Source organism: Psammomys obesus, unplaced genomic scaffold (genome assembly GCF_907164565.1).
Source record: "Psammomys obesus unplaced genomic scaffold, mPsaObe1.curated_primary_1811, whole genome shotgun sequence".
NCBI lineage: Eukaryota > Metazoa > Chordata > Mammalia > Rodentia > Muridae > Psammomys > Psammomys obesus.
The window spans coordinates 18,519,459-18,538,255 of NW_026596039.1; the positions used below are offsets into that span (position 1 = coordinate 18,519,459).

Below are 18,797 nucleotides of genomic sequence, written 5' to 3' on the forward strand. Positions count from 1 at the left end.
AATCCCAAAAGGCCTAGTCCGAAGTCCTCGCAAAACTCTCCACTGGCGGCGTGGGAGATGTATGGGCCGCTGCCTCGGACGCGCCTCTCACTCGTGGCTAGTTTAATTTATTTTTATTTTTGTGGAGGCTGGGGGAGATCAATGAGGGGGAAGGGGCGGGGAGAGGGAGAAGGCGGACCCGGAGTGACCGACGTATATGCGGAAGAGCCAATGGCTGGTGGGGGGCGTTCCCTCCCATTCAGGACTCCTCGCCTGGTTCCGGAGGTATGTTAAACAGCTGCTTTTAATTTGGTCTCCCCAATTTCGGTCTTTTGGGGGGCTAGCTCTTTGCCCGTCTGCGCTGGCTGGCCTAAAGCTGTGTGGGTGCCGCGGTCCCCGAGACCGAGCTGCGGGGAGGCCGGGAGTCCCGCGGCCGAGGTAGGCTAGGGGCAGGCCAGGAAGAAGAGCGCTTGGCGCCGCCCGCTCGTAGTGTGTTTCTAAGCTGGGCTGGATCCGTGGGGAGGGTGTCGGTCCGGCCTGGGGTCGCCCTTGTGCCGGCCGCGCCGCTCAATTTATTTTACCAAGCAGTCGGTTTCGGTGGGGCACTGGGGAAAGGGCCGACAGGAGCCCAACTGCTCTTGGAAAGCTTTACAAATATTTTAAAAGAGCAGTCTCATAAGGAAGAAGAGGGGATTTCTGCACAGCGAACGGAGCGGGGCCCTGGTTGCGGCGGGCGGGCTCGGCAGCCGTCGCCTGGTCGGTCAGGCCCACCGAGCTCTCGGGGTCCCAAGTTGGTCGACCGCTGGAGTTTAGAGCAAGCCGGGCCGGCGGTCTTCCTCCGCTGAGCACGCTGGGCGAGTGCAGTAGCCGCCCGGAGGGTTTGGTTCTGCCGGCAAACTTGGAGGGGTCGGTGAGCGCGCTCCAGGGAGGCGCGGGCACCGTCGGCCCGCGGTTGTTAAGGACTCTGGGGGCGGGGGCAAGGCTGCGTTTGCCGGAGGAGACCGGGGGGCGGGAGAGGCTCCAGCCACTGGCCTCGGGGCCGCCGCTGTCTCCCAACTCCCGAGCCGAGGCAATCTAGCAGGTATTCGGCGCCAGAGCAGCCTAGCGTGCGACAGGCGCGAGCCCGGGCTGAGTGTAGAAAAGCTTTAGCAACTCGGAGGATTGGATTCGCGGCCGCAGCTGATCCCCTCGCAAACATGGAGCTGCCGCCTTCCCCGCCCACCTCGCGGCGGCGGCGACGGCTCCCCCTTGCCGAGTGGCGTGCTGCCGGGGCTCCCTCTTTCCGCGAGGTGCCGCTGCGTGCCACAGCGCCGCGTACAGGGTGGGGGCAGCCGTGCGCGCGCTCGCGCTCCCGCGGGGGTGGCCTGAAAGGGGCAGTGAAGGTCGGAAACTGGGAAAACAGACTCCACGCTTGGAATAGGGAAAAGGAAGTGCATCAGCGGGCGGGGAGGGGCGCGCCTGTCAGCCGGATGGCGGCTGCGGGCCGGAGGCGGGGCCGGCGAAGCTGCGGGCCGGCGGGCGGGCGGCGCGGGCAGGGAGCCCGGCCGTCCTCGGTGCGCGGCCGCCGCGGCCTTCGCCGCCTGCCCAGACTGTTTACTATCTCCTGCCGGGAGCTTGTGCAACCGGCCTGGAGGGGGCCCGAGAGGGGCGGGGACGCTTCCTCCTCCACCCATCTCGGGCTCTCCGGAGGCCCCGCCTTCTCTTGTTTTTCACTGGTCGGAACCGAGTCCCTTTTTTCCTTCTCGTGTGTGGATTGGACGACATTCTCTAGGGCTCCGCCTATCGGGAGGCTGGACAGGAGTTTAAGTTGCTAAGATTTTTTTTTCCCCGCGGGCGGAGGGAGGATTCCTGGAGCCTACGTGCGGCACAAGTCCCCGCCCCTGCTTCTGATTGGCGAGCTGGACAGGCCTTCCCCCTTCTGGGGCAAGCTTGGAGGGGGACGTTCTCCTGCTCCCTGCCCCCCTTCTCGTGAGCGCGCTGGGCACATGGTTGAGGCCCTCCTACCTCCCTGCAACTTCCCTCCCGCCCGGAAGTCTCCGGCTCCGCGCCCTTAGGAAGGGGGGCGGGGTAAGCCTTGGAGGCACACAAAGATTCTCGAGTCTAGCGATCTGGTAGCCCTGGAGGGGAAGCTCCACAATTGGCACTGTTGCTCCAGAAAGCGTCGCTCCGGGGATGCTACCTTGAGGGGAGGGAACGAGTTTTGCCCTCCGGTCGGATCAGCCTTCGCTGTTTTTCTCCGTGCCCCCTGACGTCCTTAAATTTAAGTTTGAGAAAGCTTGGACGTTGGCCTCATCCTCAATTCCTTGGGCGAGATAGTCGTGGTGCTTAGTCGGCGGAATCTAAGGTTATGACAGCCTAGGGATGGAACCTTAGGCATGCTCTACGACACCTCGGTCTGCAGTCAAGGGAGGTCCAAGAGGTCTGTTCTGGCAGGGGTTCGGGGTGTTCGTTGATGCCCATGGTGGGCGTGCTGTGCATTGTATGGCAGGTACTCAGTCCCAGTTCACGGTAGACCTGTCGGTTTTGGCTGGCGGCTGGGCTCAGTTCTTTCCGTCTTTTAGAGCCCTGCCCTGAATCAGGGCTTGGCTTGGTTCCCGGTGTGGCTGCTCCCACCCGTGGGTCGCTCGGAGTTCACAGCGCTTTACTGCGGCGTGAAGCCGTCCTACGAGTTACACCCACCTGTTGCCCACCCTTGTTTAGGGCAGTCTTCGCAGGGTTACAGGAGGGCAGCAATGGGCTTACGATTCGGTTCTCCGTGCCGGAGCTCTTGGAGAGACTCAGCTCTAGGGAGTTTTTGTTGTTTGCTTGTTTTTCCCCTCCTAATTTTTTTCCCTTGATGTAGAGCGCGGGAAGATTAGTCCCGTTTAACCCCTCATGGCTCCGCGAAAGCCTCCTGCCGCGCTCCCCTCCCTCCCCCCGGCAAGATCGGCCCTGGGCTCACGCCTTATTGGTGAATAAATTAAGCCAACTAAGTATCTCAAAGCACTTTGTTCCAGGCATTGTTAACTACCCAGAGGGCTTAGAGTCCGCCATTAACTCACTCTGCCCAGGAGGCTATGGATGCCTCCCTCCTTTATTTTTTGAAGAGGCTGTCCTAGAGTTCCTAAATTCAAACAATGTTCCTGCCTTCTCGCCAATAGTTGGGATAACAGGATCTTCACTTTTGAACAGCCATTCTCAAGACCATACCGCCAACACCATTTGGGATTTTTACTCGTTTTCTGAATGTGAATGCACCCTCAAGGTTTATTGTATATATACCGTAGTCTGTTTGAGTCTCTGGGTCTACCCTGCAGAGAGGGAATACATTTTGCCTCACGCTCCGCCTTCCGGAGGCTCGCTTAGGCGGTGACATTTAAAGGCCTGCGCTGGGTTGTCTCCGCCCCTCGAGGGCTGCATATTCAGGTGGTCCCTGTGTCAGTGTACAGCCAGCCCTAGAGACTGGCTAGTAGAGCTCCAGACCTTAATTTTGGAGTCTCCATGCTGAAAGAAGTGCTGGATGCTGCAGAGGGCTGTGTCTAGGAGACAGTGAAAAGTAAAAATAAGTGGGTTGGAAGGATTAGGCTCTCTCCCCGGCATTGTTTTGCTTAACCCTCCGCGGTGGTGACACTGCCTTTTCCTCTTCAAGTCTCAAGGCCTCGGGTCTCGACCGCCGAGCTCCGCGCCATCTCCGGTCCCGGCTTTGGAACGCGGAGCTTTAGTCTCTAGTGTAAACATTCCACAAAAGGACTGCTAAGGTTCAGCATCCTCGCGCAGGGCGGAATGGGCTCCTTCCTGGACCGGCGCCGTGTCCAATGGCGGCTCCTACCGGCGACAAGATAATCCAATCAGCTCGCTGGGGGCGGGGCCTGGCCCGGCGGTGCGGTGGGCGGAGCCTGCCTCACTTAAGGACATTTTCATCGCACATTGGCTACTTACCTTCCTGGGGCCGTGAGAGAACCAAAGGTAGCCTTGCAGTGCGCTGACCGGCGGAGGCGGGAGCCGATTTGTTAGGCCTGTGGCCGGGGCGGCGTGGGGAGGGATACGTGGGGCTCTCCAATGAGAGGTGACGAGGTGCTCGCCCTCCTCCAATGGCGTCGGCGCTTGGGGGCGGGACTCGGCCCTCAGTCTCCAATAGGCGGGGTTGAGTTAGGGACGCTCCCCGCCAATAGGGGCGTGGAGAAGGTGAGCGGCTCGCTCTCCCCTCCCAGCGAGGGAAGGGGGCGGGAGCAGGCCTGCGCGGCGCGGCGATTGGCCCTGCCTTTGACGGATGGGTAAAGTGTCCCGTGGCGTAGCGAGGTTGAGCCTTCCCTCGGCGGGGCGGGCCGGGAGAGTGGGCGGGATTTCCCGGGTAACAGAGAAGCGGCCGCGGCGGTACAGGCGGCAGAGACGGTTTCTCCATCTTCCCCCCTCCCCTTCCCCCCTCAGAGTTTCCCTCCCTCCCTCCCTCCCAGCCAGTCTGGACCCCCAGGCCTGTGACCGCTTCGTGGTCGCACGGGAGGTTGCCAGTCCGCTCCTACGGGCCTGTGCCCGCGCCGTTCCGGGGCCTCCGCGCTGGGTGCGAGGCTCACGCCGGGAGCGACGCTCAGGCTGAGGGGCTGGAGCTTTTGCGGTGAGAGCACGCCGCGTCGCGGTCCAGCCGGCAGCTGGGCGGCGGGTAACCCGGGGCTGGAGGGCGTGTGTTTGTCGGGGGGGCTGACCTCGGCTTCCCGTGCGTGGCTGTGGGGGGCGGAGCGGGGCCGCACTCCGTGCGGGAGGGGGAGGCGAGCGTAGTCCCGGTGCGCACGGAGGGGCGGGCCCTCGTCCCGCCGATCAGAGGCGGGGCCGGCGCGCGTGCGGTGGTGGAGAAGGGGCGGGGCGCCTCGCGCCGCTGCCCGCGCCTGCCGCCCCGCCCCGCCTCCCGTCCTTGTGGGTGGGCCCTCGGCCCGCCGCGCCCGGGGCCGGCGGGCTGTGCGGGACGGGAAGGGGGTCTGCAGCGTGCGGCTCTCGGGGCGCGGTGGCCAGGGGGCGTGCAGCCTGTGTTCCTCCGCCTCCGCGGGATCCGGTTGGCCGGAAGGCGCGTTCGGGGCTGCCATGCCACGCCCCTCCCGCCCCGCCCCCGCCGGGATTTCCGCCTCCTTAGCAGGGAAGCGGCGTAGGGGAAAGCCCGCTGTCGCGTCTGCCGGGGTCGGGGCTCGCTGTCTGCCTCCCGCTGTGTCCCCGCGTCTGGGAGGGGCCCTTGCAGACTAGGGGCGGTGGAGGCGTCCGGTGCCGCCTCCATCCATTCTGCCTAGGGCGTCGGGTCCCGGAGCTGCAGCCTCTACTTTGCTTCATGCATTGTGGATGGCTCGGTAACAGCTAGGGAGAGTAGAAGAAGCGTGGTCCGCCGCTCTCTTCAGTTGTAATTATTGGGACGAGATGCTCAGCGCGCTCTCCGGAGTGGCTGCGGTGGGGTGCGGCTGGTGCGGTGCCCATGCTTCCCTGGTAGTGGCTAGTGGGGGAGGGGCAGAGTGCTCAGGAGCTGGAAATGTGGAGGGTGCCAACCTTTCCTGGAGTTCTCTTGATGTTCAGCTAATGTGCCCCGACAGAGCTTCGCTCCGTACCAATGGTGTGGTAGATAGACAGCTAACATTTGCGACCATTTTTAGTAACAGAACTTTAAACCCAGTTTTCCCGTTCGAGCTCCTTACAGAGCTGTGATTTTTATTTCAGCAGAAAGGATCGAATTTACATTGCAATCTCAAAACTGATCTTTGACAAAGATCATTGTTAAAAATGATTGTGTGTGTTGGAGTTATCTAAGGCACATAAGCATTGCTCCACCACAAGGCCATACCCCAGGCCTGATTCGCTTTTCTGTTTCTTTTTTAAGTCAGGGTTTCACTCTGTATCCCTGACTAGCTTCGAAGATTTTTTTTAAGTAAAATACTCTTGACTTAACTGATTTTTCACCTACAGAAGGTTTTGTTACATAAGTTCTTTTGGCTTTGTGTAATTGTTAGTCCTTAAAGCTCAATGTTGCTCTTTATAGATACAAAATAGGTTGGATTTGTGTATGAAACCTATATAGCATGGCCTACCAACCTGTGCGGCGTTACTTTGGCCATTATGAATTTACTGCAGATAGGTAACCATATCAGAGGGGATGTTGTTAGGTCTTATTTAGAGAAATAACTCCATGAAAAGTAAAACATTGAATCCTCGTGTATGCACTCGTGTCTGTTTATACTTTCCAAACAGTCATTTTAAAGTGTGTGTAAGGCCAGAATAGGGTGTCAGATCTCCTGTAGCTGGAGTTAACAGGTAGCTCTGAGCCACTTGACATGGGTTCTGGGAATCCAACTCAGGTCCTCTTGCAAGAGCATTATGGGGCCTGCACCAAGACATCTCTCTGACCCCATAGTCTATGGTTAATCATACTCGTTAAGTTCTAGACATCCTTTCTTCAGTAGAGGCTGAAAACCATGCCCTGTGCTGTACTTAATGAAGAGGTTAAATGTTCACTTTTCAGCTAAAGAAGTGACAGCAGCAATAGTAATAGAGTTGACATGGGGTCCAAAAATATACGAACCTGGGTATTTACAGATGTATACACTTAAAAAGGTAGTAGAGAATACTTTGCCTTTGAGGAAAGTTTGGCCAGCCCATAGTTAATTCTGCCACATGAAGTTCAGTCTGGGAAATACAGATGATCTAGCTCGTATATATAATGTATATGTGTGTGTGTGTATGTATTTTTTTTCTTCTTGAGACAAAGTTTCACTGTGTAGCCCTCACTATCTTGGAGCTCACTCTGCAGACCAGGCTGGCCTCCAGCTGCCTGTATCTGCCTCTCAAGTGGGCATCACTGCTGGGCATAATTAATATGCTTATAGACTGCTTATTCTAGATAGTATGCTGGAGTTACAAGTCCTAGGCTTTAAAAATTCAAGAACCTAGTTCTTGTGCTTTTCCATATATCAGTATTATATGCTTTAGTTTTGCTTAAAGTTGAAATACCTTAGAATTATTAGCATTTGGGAGCCTGGCTAAGATTGTGTTGAGTTTTCAGCACTTGTGTCAACCTGTAACTCAAGCACCAGGGACTAACACCTCTAGCATCTGTAGGTCTTGGAACACATGTGCGTATTTCCCACATTCATACACATAAATTAAAAATAATAGAAATATGTCTTTAAAATGTAAAGTATTAGCATTTAAAATTCAGGCCTTAAGTAGTTTGCATAAAGAAGGTTTCTTTCTTTTTTTTTTTAAGAATCAAGATGGGTATTAATTTGACAAGATTCCTGGCAAAGCGCTGCCGTCTTGACAGTGCAGCCAGTGTACTGAAAAGCTATCCGTGGCAGCTTTAGTTTGGAATTTTTACCTAGAAATCAGAGGTTGTGTTCACTACCTTTAGTTACCTAGTATATTGCTTTCCAGTTTCAGATAATTCCTCCAGCTAAAAGTGTATTAAACTATCTTTTAATATACTTTAGTAATGTTCTTTAAAATGATAGTTTTCAAAAAATACTTGTAATAAGGGTTTACATTTATTAACCCACTCTGCCCCAGGTATTTGCCAGACACTGTATCTTTGCTAATGTGTTTACTTGTGTGTTTGAGGTATATGCATGTCTGTGTGAATGATGTACACGCATGTAATTTAAGTTTTGTGGCAGCTTTGAGTTGTGGATTGGTGAAATGGGCAATTCATTTATCTGGACCCACTATGAAGCCCCAGGCTGCTTAGAACTTACAGTGGTTTTTCTTGCCTTCGTCTCAGCTAGGACTACATCTCTGTCTTGCAATGCTTGTTTTAAAAGTGAAGATGTCTGGTGAGGTGGCCTCAGTAGTTAAAGACACTTGCCATGCAAACTCTTAAGACTATAAGTTAGATCCCAGGAAGGATCTGTGAAAGGAGACAGCTAACTCTTGGAAGTTGTCATCTGACTGTCATCTGTGCCACCTTCTCAACAGTAATAAATATTTCAAAGAAAACAAGACAAGGGGCCAGGGAAATGTCTGTCAGTAAAAGTTCCACTCAAGCAAGGAAACGTACTCTGTTTCTGGGTTATACTTGAAAAGCTGGCCATGTAAATTTAAGTGTGCGGTAGTCTGAGCTTGAATTTCTAACACTGGGGAGCAGTGAATTGTAGGGGGATCCGTGGTACAGGCCTACTTAGGCCAGTAAAGGAACCTGTTTAAAAAAAAAAAAAAAAAAAAAAAACAGGATGGACTCCAGAGTGAGAGCTGAGGTTGGCCTGTGGCTTTCAATTGCACACACACAGCATAAGTGGGGCAGCAGAGTGGTTCAGAGGGCACAGCATTTGCTGTTAGAGCCCGAAGACATGAGTTTGATTGCTGAAACCCACATACAGATGGACAGAGAGAACCAGTGCTACAGAGCTGTCCTTTGACCTTGTATGAGTGCCCACATGTATATATCATACATGATACGTAGTAACTCTTTTAAACTGGAAAGAGCCAGGCACACCTGTAATCCCAGCACTTGGGAATTATAGGGAGGAAGATAAAAAGTCCAGGGCAGTCCTTGGCTACATAGGGAATGTGAATCAGCCTGGGCTACACAATATATACCTCAAGAACACAGAATGAGTGTGTTCTGAGGAAAGAGCACAGAGGGGCTTAGACTATATAAGTGGTCAAATCCGAATCTGAATCAGGTAGCCTGCCTGTAGATGCCTCACCTGTGTAAGGTGCCTCTGGTTTAATGATAGAGTGGTGTGTAATATATATGTATGTGTATAGTGTATATATTATGTGTATGTATTTTAAAACCTTTTAAGAATGTTCATTTTGTATTTTTTTAATGTAGGGATGCTCTGTCTGCATGTATACACCTGCAGGCCAGAAAAGGGCATCAGATCCCTTTACAAGATGGTTGTGAGCCACATGTGGTTGAATTCAGGACCTCTGGAAGAGCAGCCAGTGTTCTCTTAACTGCTGAGCCACCTCACCAGCCCATATGTATATATTTTAATCACAACGAAAGTGTATAGGTAAAAAATGAGTTGTGAGTGAGCTCATTTTTTAGAGTGCTTGCCTGTTGCCTGAATACCTGAGTTCAGCCCCCATACCCTCATAGACCAGGTGTGGGGCACAAGCCTGTAATCCTAGTACTTGGGAGGTAGTTGAAGGTCATTTTCAACTATATAGTGCATTTGAGGCCAGTCTGGGCTACATGAGAGAGATCCTAACTCATAAAACGTGGGCTATGATGTTGGTTCATCAGGTAAAAAGACATGTTGCCAGGCCTCACAGCCTTGAGTGATCCCTGTGACTCACATAGTAGGTAGTAGAAAGCACACACATTAACGCACGCACATGCACGTGCATGCGCCCAAATATAAATAGTAAAAACTAAAATAAAATACACAAACTATAAACTTCACCATTATTTAATTTTTCATCTTTTAGTTCACTGCATTGGCTTTAAGTACAGTCACATCCTTGTGCCGCCTTCAGCACCATCTACCTTCAGAACGCATTCATCTTCCTCTGTTGGAACAGTAAGTCTGTTTTTTAAGATAAATTTTTATTGTTTTAGTTACACATGAGGATGCAGTTACCCTTGGAGACCAGAGATTTGGATCCCCTGGAGTTGTGGTTAAGATGGTTATGAACCACCTGATGTGGGTGCTAGGAATAAGACTCTGGTTTTCTGCAAGAACAGCAGCAACTACTCTTAGTTGCTGTGCACTCTCCAGCATCCTCCCCCTTAATTTTTTTTTTTTTGGACAGGGTTTTATATACCCCTGCTGGCCTGAAACTCAAAAGAGCTCTTTCCTGTCCCTGCCTCTTGAGTGAGTTTATTTATTTTGAGGAGCTTTTAGTGTCAAAGCTTTTGGCTTTGAGAAAAACAATTGGGGGTTGGGAGACAGCTGGAGAGATGGTTCAGTGGTTAACAGCACTGGCTGCTCGTTCAGAAGACCCAGGCTCAATTTTTAGCATCCATGGCTCTCAACCATCTGTAATTCCAGTTCCAATGCCCTCTTCTGGTCTGGTAGCACCAGGCACAAAAGTTGTGCACAGGCAGACATACAAGCAAAATAAATTTTTAATTTTTATTTTTTTTTAGACAGGGTTTCTCTGTGTAGCCCTGGAACTCTGTGTAGATCAGGCTGGCCTCAAACTCAGAGATCCACTCTGCCTTTGATTCCAGAGTGCTAGGATTAAAGGCATGCACCACCACTGCCCTGCTAAAATAAAACATCTTTTTAAAACTTTTTTTTTTTTAAGGATTAGGACTTGATTCTGAGAGTGAACTGAGTGGACAGCTATTTAATTGCCCACCTGCTTAAATATCTCTGGCCTGATGCACAGCCGTCTTGTTCCTAAGAACTTAACTTTCTTGTCAGGAAAGGCAAGAATACATGGGATTTTACCAAACGTCGTGAGTGTTGAGTGCCTTTTGATAACATGTTGTCGGAGGTGCAGAGGACGAACATTGTACTTGCAAGGGAAGGAAGAGGCGGCACTACAGGAGAGACACGAGGAAACCGTAGGCTTTCTCCGAGCTGTTGGATGTCCTTAGGTATCTTACAGTACTCCTGATGGGAGGAGAACATGATCTTGAAATCACATTTTCTTGTGTCGAGTCCTCCCTGTAGTAGCAATGTAGTAGCAAGTACTCCTAACTACTGAGCCTTCTCTCTAGCTGTGAGGCTTTTTTTTGTTATAGATTTATTTCTGAGTGTGTGTGTGTGTGTGTGTGTGTGTGTGTGTGTGTGTGTGTGTGAAGTTGGATTCCCTGGAACTGAAGTTACAGGAACTTACGAGCTGCCTGACATGCTTGATGGGAACTGAACTCAGGTCCTCTGCAAGAGCAGTATGCACTTTTGACCACCAAGCCATCTCCCCAGCCCCCAAAGTCTAATTGTGCATGCATACATTGTGCACGCGCGCGCGCGCGCGCACACACACACACACACACACACACACATGCTCTCTTTCTGGCACATACATGAGATTACAGTGTACATATTGCATGGCCTGTTTTTGCTTAGCATGTTTCAGCTGAGGATGAGCACTAATTTTCATAATAGTTGTTCAGTTTTCCACAATATGGATGTAGCTCAGTTATCTAGGGTGCAGCACTTTGCTTTTTTATACTCTGCTGCAGTAGTTAGATGTGGCAGATGTGTAGGACACAGACCTAGAGGTTAACTGGGTAGGTTAAAGAGTGTGCAGATTTTGAATTTCCGTATAATACCTGACAACTAGACTATACTTTTTTTTTTTTTTTTTTGAGACAGGGTTTCTTTCAGTAGACCAGGCTGGCATCGAACTCACAAAACTGCCTGTCAAGTGCTGGAATTAAAGGCCTCGTTTAGACTAACCCTTTTAAAAGCTTCCGTGCCAGTGCGATGACTTAGCATGTAAAAGCTCTTTCTCATACAGGCTGAGTTCAGCCTGGAACCCAAATGAAAAGGTGGGCACGTGGGGCATACTTGTAGTCCCAGAAACTCCTACAAGACAGGAGGTGGAGACAGGGTAATCTTCTGGAAACACATGAACCAGCTAGCCAGAGTAAACTTTGAGGCAGCAAACCAAACCAAACCCTGTCATAGCCAGATGGAAGGCAGGAACTGACTCCTGCACATTGTCCTTTGACTCCCATCCTTGAGCCATGATGTAGGCACTCGCTCAGTGGTACAAACAAGGGGGAGGTCCCCTCGGTGTTTCCATATACTGCCCATAGGACCAGCATTATTTTCTTGTAGTCTTTGCTTTAGAGTAGGTAGGTTTTCATTTCCCATCCCTGGTTAGTTAGGCTCCTCAGCTAGCCTCAAAGCTTTGGGGGAGGGGCTGGCAAAGTGTCCTCGCCCGTCATCTGCACTCTTCCCATCTTTGTGTTTGAGTTTGCCTCATTTGTGAGGATGAGACCAGAGCAAGGTTCAGTGCTTCATGCCTGTGACCCTGCACTCAGGAAGCAAAGGCAGGAAGATTATGAGGTACATCCAGCCTGGTGTTGTACGTTGACATCTTATCTCAAAAGCAGAAAATAAATGAAATAGAAAATGGCCACACTTACAGGATTGCTGAAAGGATTAAGTTAGTTTGTAAATTATGCACAATAGTGTTTGCTGTTCCACGCACGTTAACTATTACTGTATTTTTCTTCTGTGAATTTAGAACATTCAACCCTCATATCCATAGGTTTCACATTGATGGATTCAAAGTACTTCAAATCAAAAATATTTGGAGGAAAAAATCCGTCTACACCTAACATGTACAGATTTTCCACGAGCCCTCTAGAAAATGCAGTTCGTTTAACAAGTGTTGCAGGCTGGTGGTGGTGGTACACACCATTAATACCAGTGCTTGAGAGCCAGAAGCAGGCAGATCTCTGTGAGTTCAAGGCCAGCCTGGTCTATAGAGCGAGTTCCAGGACAACCAGAACCACACAGAGAAACCTTGTCTCAAATGCCCTTTCCCTGCCCCCCCCCCCCCAAAGTACAGAGTATGGCAAGTGGCCTAGAGATTAAAGTGTATGGAAGATAGCTGGAAGATGCATAGAGTATAAGCAAATATTACACTATTTTCTGTAAGATACTTGAGTGTTCATGGGTTCTAATATCCATGGGAAGAATGGTTCATATTTTAGAACCAGTTTTCTACAGTGTGAGGAGCGATAGCTGAGCCCTGTGGGTCAGACTTGTAATCTCAGTTTCCCAGGAGTCAGGGTCTTCCTAGGTTTCAGAATGAGGTAGAGTCTAGTCTGAGTGACTTAACTTGCCTCAAAAACAAAAATGGGGTGGCTGGGGTTGCAGATTAAGGGTAGAGCACTTGCATGATACTAAGTTGGCTCCAACATTGGTGTTGCCTCCCCTCCTCCCACCTGACCCCCCAAAATTGCTAGACTAGGTGAAGAAAGGAATGGGTTCTGGAAATGAAGGAAGAGTCTCTCCCTCTAGACATACCTGACTCTCCATGAAGGGTTTTTTGTTTGTTTTTATTTTTGAGTGTGTGTGTTTTGTTTTTGGTGCTGTTGTTTTTTTGTTGTTGGTTTTTGATGGGGATTCAATGCTTCTGCCTTCGAGTGCTGGGGTTACAGGCATTCTGCCTTCAGTGAAGGGTTTCGTAGACTAAACTAAGGTGTTTTAGGAATTGGGTTCTATTTTTAAAATGAAATTTGAAATTATTAATTTTATTTTATGTGTTAGCATGTTTTGCCTGTATGTACATGTATGTCTATTTGAGGTACATTTTGAGAGCAGTGTAGAAAATAGAGGAGGAGAAATGCTTGGGAAGTATTGACAACTGTCTTGTTGAAGGATGCTAAAGCCCTGCAGTAAAGGAGGAAAGTGACTAGTTGGGGAGATAGGAAATTGACAACAGGAGTCTAATTAAGAAAAGACCCAGGCTCTTGATAGTATCTTTTCAGTTTTCTATAAATGGTCTGGGAAGAAAATTCTGGAAATGTTTGTAGTTAAGTATGTCATAATATTAATTATTGACTGGGGATGTAAGTTGATGGTATTGCTGAGTGTGCACAAAGCTCTGGGTTTGATGCAGCATTGCATCCCATAAATTACAATATTACTTTTTTTTTTTTTTTTTTTTTTTAGTCTTTGTAGCCCTGGCTATCCTGGAACTTGCTCTGTAGACCATGCTGTCCTTGATCCGCTTGCCTCCACCTTCTGAACACTGGGATTAAAAGGAGTGCACCACCGCAGCCTGCCTGTCTGTACTACTCAGGAATCAGGGACACGTGATACACAGACATACATGAAGGGAAAATATGCAACCTGTGAAAAAGTTCCAAGTGTAAAGATTACCCAAAACAAATTACAGAGAGCATGATCTCACAGCAAATTAAAGCATTTTTAATACTTAGCCAGGGAAAACACTACAGTCCTTATCTTACATTTTACAGTTTTCTATAAACTGGCTCCTGGACACTAGTGTTTTAGCACCACAGAATCACACAAAACGGGACCAAAGTTACAGAATTCCAAGTGAAAGTTTGGCTAGAATGCAATGCCTAGCAAATATTCTGAATTTTCTATAGTCCTGTGCTGTATTCTTCATGCACATTTGGTTTATTTCTCATTTATAAAATATTGACTTCTTGTCACATTAATCTCAGAAGATTAACAACTCGGGTATTTTATTTGTTTGTTGTTGTTTGGTTGGGTTTTTGGGTTTTCATGACTGGGTTTCTCTGTGTAGCCTTGGCTGTTCTTGGCTTGCTGTGTAGACAAGTCTGACCTCAACCTCTGTCTGCCTTGCTTTCCAAGCACTGTGAATAAAGGCATATGCCACTGCTGTCACCCCGCCACCTCGGCAAATGTACATTTTTTTTCTAAGGTAACCTTTGCTCTTGTGCTCCTGGCATATCTTTCCTTTCTATGTTAGCTTCAGTTGTTTTAACAGTTGATATTTATGAAATTAAACCCATGTAATAACTAGTCCCACATTCACCCCCACAGCAAACATACTCTTTCTAGAGCTAAGTTTTCCGACTATATTTTTGTAGCATGTGAGTATGTAACTAGTATTAGCTATAATAGTGTTTTAGGAGCTACCTTAGCTACTGTTCTATTGCTGTGAAGAAGCACCATGAGCAGGGCAACTTAAAATGAAAAAAACAAACAAACAAACAAACAAAAAAACCTTTTAATTGGGGCTTCCGTATGGTACAGAGGGTATCCGTGAACATTATGGCCAGGATCATGGCAGCAGGCAGGCATGGTGTCGGATAGTAACTGAGGGATTAAATGTTGAGATGCAACGGGGGGTGGGGGGGGGGGGGGGGGGGGTGCTAACTGTTAATGGTATGGGCTTTTGAAATTTCCAGTGACTTCATCAAGGCCACACCTAATTCTTCCTAAACTGTTCACCAGCTAGGAACCAGACGTTCAAATATATGACTTAAGGGGGCCATTGTCATCGAAACCGCCACAGGAGAGGAAATAGAAAAGAAGATTTTAAAGTTGTGGGTTTTTTTCAACTTAGTGTTACCAAATTGATGAACACACTGTTCCTTAGCCTTTTTTTTTTTTTTCAGTTCTAACTTGTTCAGTGTAAAGTGTGTGTAAACTATTCAGTGACTGACTCTAAGAGGAGGGCAATCAGTTCTGGAAGTCAGGCTTACATTAAATTTGGGTGGAGGATCCTAAGTTATGTGCATCATGCTGGCGTGGGATACTATTTTTGTGTCTCTGTTTTTTACAGGTTTTGTAGTGCATCCCTGAGCATGAGTGCAGAATGAAGCGACGTTTGGATGACCAGGAGTCACCGGTGTATGCAGCCCAGCAGCGAAGGATTCCTGGAAGCACAGAGGCGTTTCCTCACCAGCACCGGGTACTTGCCCCTGCCCCTCCTGTGTATGAAGCAGTGTCTGAGACCATGCAGTCAGCTACAGGCATTCAGTACTCAGTGGCACCCAACTACCAGGTAAGCTGGAGCGGGCAGAGAGAGCAGGAGGAAAGGATGAGCATGGTGGTTTCACACATGGAAAGTGACTTTTATAAAGCATAGAACTACCTAAGAAAAATTTCACACGATAATAATGTGTGCATATGGTAGTCCAAGTGTAAAACACCAGCTAAGTGTAAAACAGTGACAGCAAGTCAAAAGTCCTATCCTGACCTCTGAAGGTCTCTGGTCTTGCCTGTTGCTTCCGTTTCCTCTCCTTGATAGGTACCCCTCGTCTTCCTCCTCTTCTTTGTGCTCATTCCTCAAAGGCTGTTCTCTCTTTAATAAAATAGAGCCGCGTTACATAGCCCAGACTAGCGTTGAAGTTTTTTGTCCTCCTGCCTTTCAGTTGTGTTAATAGGTTATGTCACTTTGCCTCACATGTTTGTGTTAGTTGAGATTGATTCCAGGGCATTGTTTGTGTCAGGCAAGTGTTCTACTGCTAACCCATACCCCTAACCTTTCTTGTTATTAATTTATATCTCAAATTAGAGGTACTTGCTTTTTTTTTTTTTCTCCTCTCTGAGATGTGGTTTCTTTGTAGCCTTGGCTGTCTTGGACTAACTTTGTAGCCCAGACTGACCTCGAACTTGTAGAGAGCCAGCTGCCTGGCTACTTTTTTCATTTTTTATTTTAAAATGTTATTTTACTGTATAATTTTGTTTTTCAAGACAGGTTCTCTGTGTAGCCATGGCTGTGCTGGGGATTACAAGCTTGAGCCACCCCACCACCTGGCTTTATTTTTTAAACTTAATTTGGTTTCTAATGCTCCCCAGGGCCCCCTGCCCCCATTTTTTTGTTTGTTTGTTTGTTTGTTTGTTTTTGTTTTAAGTCAGCCTCTTACTCACAGTGTAGCCCTGGCTGGCTTGGAAGTCTTGGTATAGACCAGGCTGCCTGTCTGCCTCCAAATGTTAGGATTAAAGGCATGTACTACCACACTTGGTTTTTATTTTAATTTTTATTACCATTTGTAGAATTCATTTAATTTTTTTTCTTTCGTGGTTTTTTTTTTTTTTTTATATATAAGGTCATAAGGTTGTAGCCCAGACGGTCCATGAATTTGCTGCGATGACTTAAGTGTCTGGTCTTCTCTGTCCTGTCAGCTGTGGAGACTACAGCCCAGTATTAGCACATCATGTTTGAGTTTTGGAGATGGAGCCCAAGGCTTCCTGTGAACTGAGCCACACTTCCAGCTTCTTAAATATTTTCTTATCCAGTCTTTTAAATTTTATATCTAATTTTACATATAATTGCTTTATTTCTATCTCCCTTGCTCAAGTTAATTTTTATAAATTTGTGAGGATTTGTGAAAAGCTTTATTATTCTCTAAGTTGAGGTGTATGATTTATACTGCTTAGAGAAAGTAAAATTCACAGTGTTCAAGTTCCTTATTTCGGGATGAAACAGTCAGCTATACTGATTAAAACAGTACCCACCACCATCACCATTTTCTTGTTTTCAGTTTTAGAGAGAAGCTCTCCCTCTGTAGCTCAGGTTGGCATGGAATTCGCTACCCAGCCCTGGTAGACTTCAAACTCAGAGCCACTTTAGTTTTTTAAATGCTGAGAATATAGGCATGATCTCCCACTTTTGGCTTTGATTAACAGTTTTGAAATAGGAGAACAGAAGTGTTCTGGAAATTTATTATTAGTATTATTATTACATTTTGAAACAGGGTCTCAATATATAGCTCTGGCTGTCCTGGAACTCACAGCACAGATCTGGCTGGCCTAAAACTCAGAGATGTGCCTGCCTGTGCTTCCCTAGTGCTGGGATTAAAAAAAAAAGTGCCATCCTACCCAGCTTAAATCGAATGATTTTTAATATATGTAAAACATTAAATTTACTTGGGCTATAGCATCATTAATTCCCTTTTTCTTTTCTTAATGTGTTTATGCATGCAGAAATACATGCTTTGGGCATTTGTGTTATTTCTCTAGATGCATTTGGGAAGAATGCACAAGCCTTAATTTTTCTGTATTTTGTTCACCCTAGGTTTCAGCTGTGCCACAAAGTTCTGGTAGTCATGGACCCACCATAGCATCAGTTCATAGCAGTCATCATCATCCAGCAGCTGTCCAGCCCCATGGAGGCCAGGTGGTCCAGAGCCATGCCCATCCAGCCCCACCAGTCGCACCGGTGCAGGGACAGCAGCAGTTTCAGAGGCTCAAGGTGGCATTCTGTTTCTTTCCTTGGGTCCCTTTATCTTCCGCAGGAAATAGTGCTTTACCCTAAGAAAGTAGGGTTTGAATTACAAGAAGTTTTGCTTTGTTTTTGTTTTGAAACCTATGTGTATTTCTCTTTTGTCACAAGTGTCTCATCCCGAGAAACATACACTTAGAAAGTGTTGGCTGTATGAATGCATGTACTCAAACATGCCAGAATTGAAGGGTTATTGTCATGGAAAGTGAAGTCTGAGTTTGAGATGCTTCTCTTCGACTCAGTTCTTCATAGTACAAGGTTTTTATCAAGTACACACATGTCTACACAGACTAATTTGGGTATAGAAAGTTAGTACCATAGTACAGCTTGGACTAAACCTTATTATTGCTCTGAACAGCTGAAATTGTGGGCATCATTTTGTTTTTGTTTTGTTTTGTTTTTTTGAGACAAGGTTTTTCTTTGTAGCCTTGAATGTCCTGGAACTCACTACATAGACCAGGTTGACCTCGAACCAGAAATGCACCTGCCTCTGCCTCCCAAGTGCTGGGATTAAAGGGGTGCACCACCACCCTGGTCTTTATGGGCCTTTTAAAATCTATACTTAGTAAAAACATGCTACTTTCGAGACACCCTTGATAATAAAGTTTGGGGAAAAAAGCTGAATGAAGTGTCAGTGTGTCATGTGTTCTGCTGAAAACATTGTGGTGCATTACAATGCATGAGACTGCAAGATTGATTGAAACTTGTGTTCCCAGCTCACTTTTTTGTCTCTTTGTGTATTATGTTTTCAAATTTGTGATTTTGTAGGAATTGCTTAGTTTTCAGCCTTTCTGATTGACTTTTAGGTAAATCAGTTTGAAATCAAGTGCAGAAAATGTATGTTAAAACTGAAGTGATGAGATGTTTTATCTTCATTTGGTTGTAACAGCCTAATTCTGTCTAATTCTATCTAGTGGTTTATATTGTGGGAGTGAACGATATACTCCAAAGTGCATCTGTGTGTGAAAAAATGTCTACTTTTTTTTTTCTAATGTAGTAAGTAGTCTCTTCTCTTACTTGAAAACTTGCTTTCTGCTATTTCAATTACCCACAGTAATAAGCAGTATAAAATTATAGATACTGTGCCATCATGAATAGTATTTTGATGAAATCTCACACTGTCTCTCCATCCCCCATGGTATAGAAATCATCCTTTTACCAAGCATACTCATTCTGTAGCCTGCCTGTTAGCCACTTAGGAAATCAGATTCTAGGCTCCAGGTGTAAGGCAC

The 18,797-nt window shown here is 47.6% G+C and overlaps 1 protein-coding gene across 1 annotated transcript in view; it reads left to right on the forward strand.

Annotated features, from left to right (window-relative positions):
* The first annotated feature begins 215 nt into the window (after positions 1-215).
* The window catches only part of Sin3a (SIN3 transcription regulator family member A), a 61,579-nt gene continuing 42,997 nt past the window's right edge, over positions 216-18,797 (forward strand). Inside the window, 3 exon segments of the mRNA XM_055621949.1 lie at positions 216-264; positions 15,121-15,342; positions 17,359-17,535. Coding sequence (XP_055477924.1) covers positions 15,154-15,342; positions 17,359-17,535 — 366 coding nt within the window. The 5' untranslated portion in view covers positions 216-264; positions 15,121-15,153.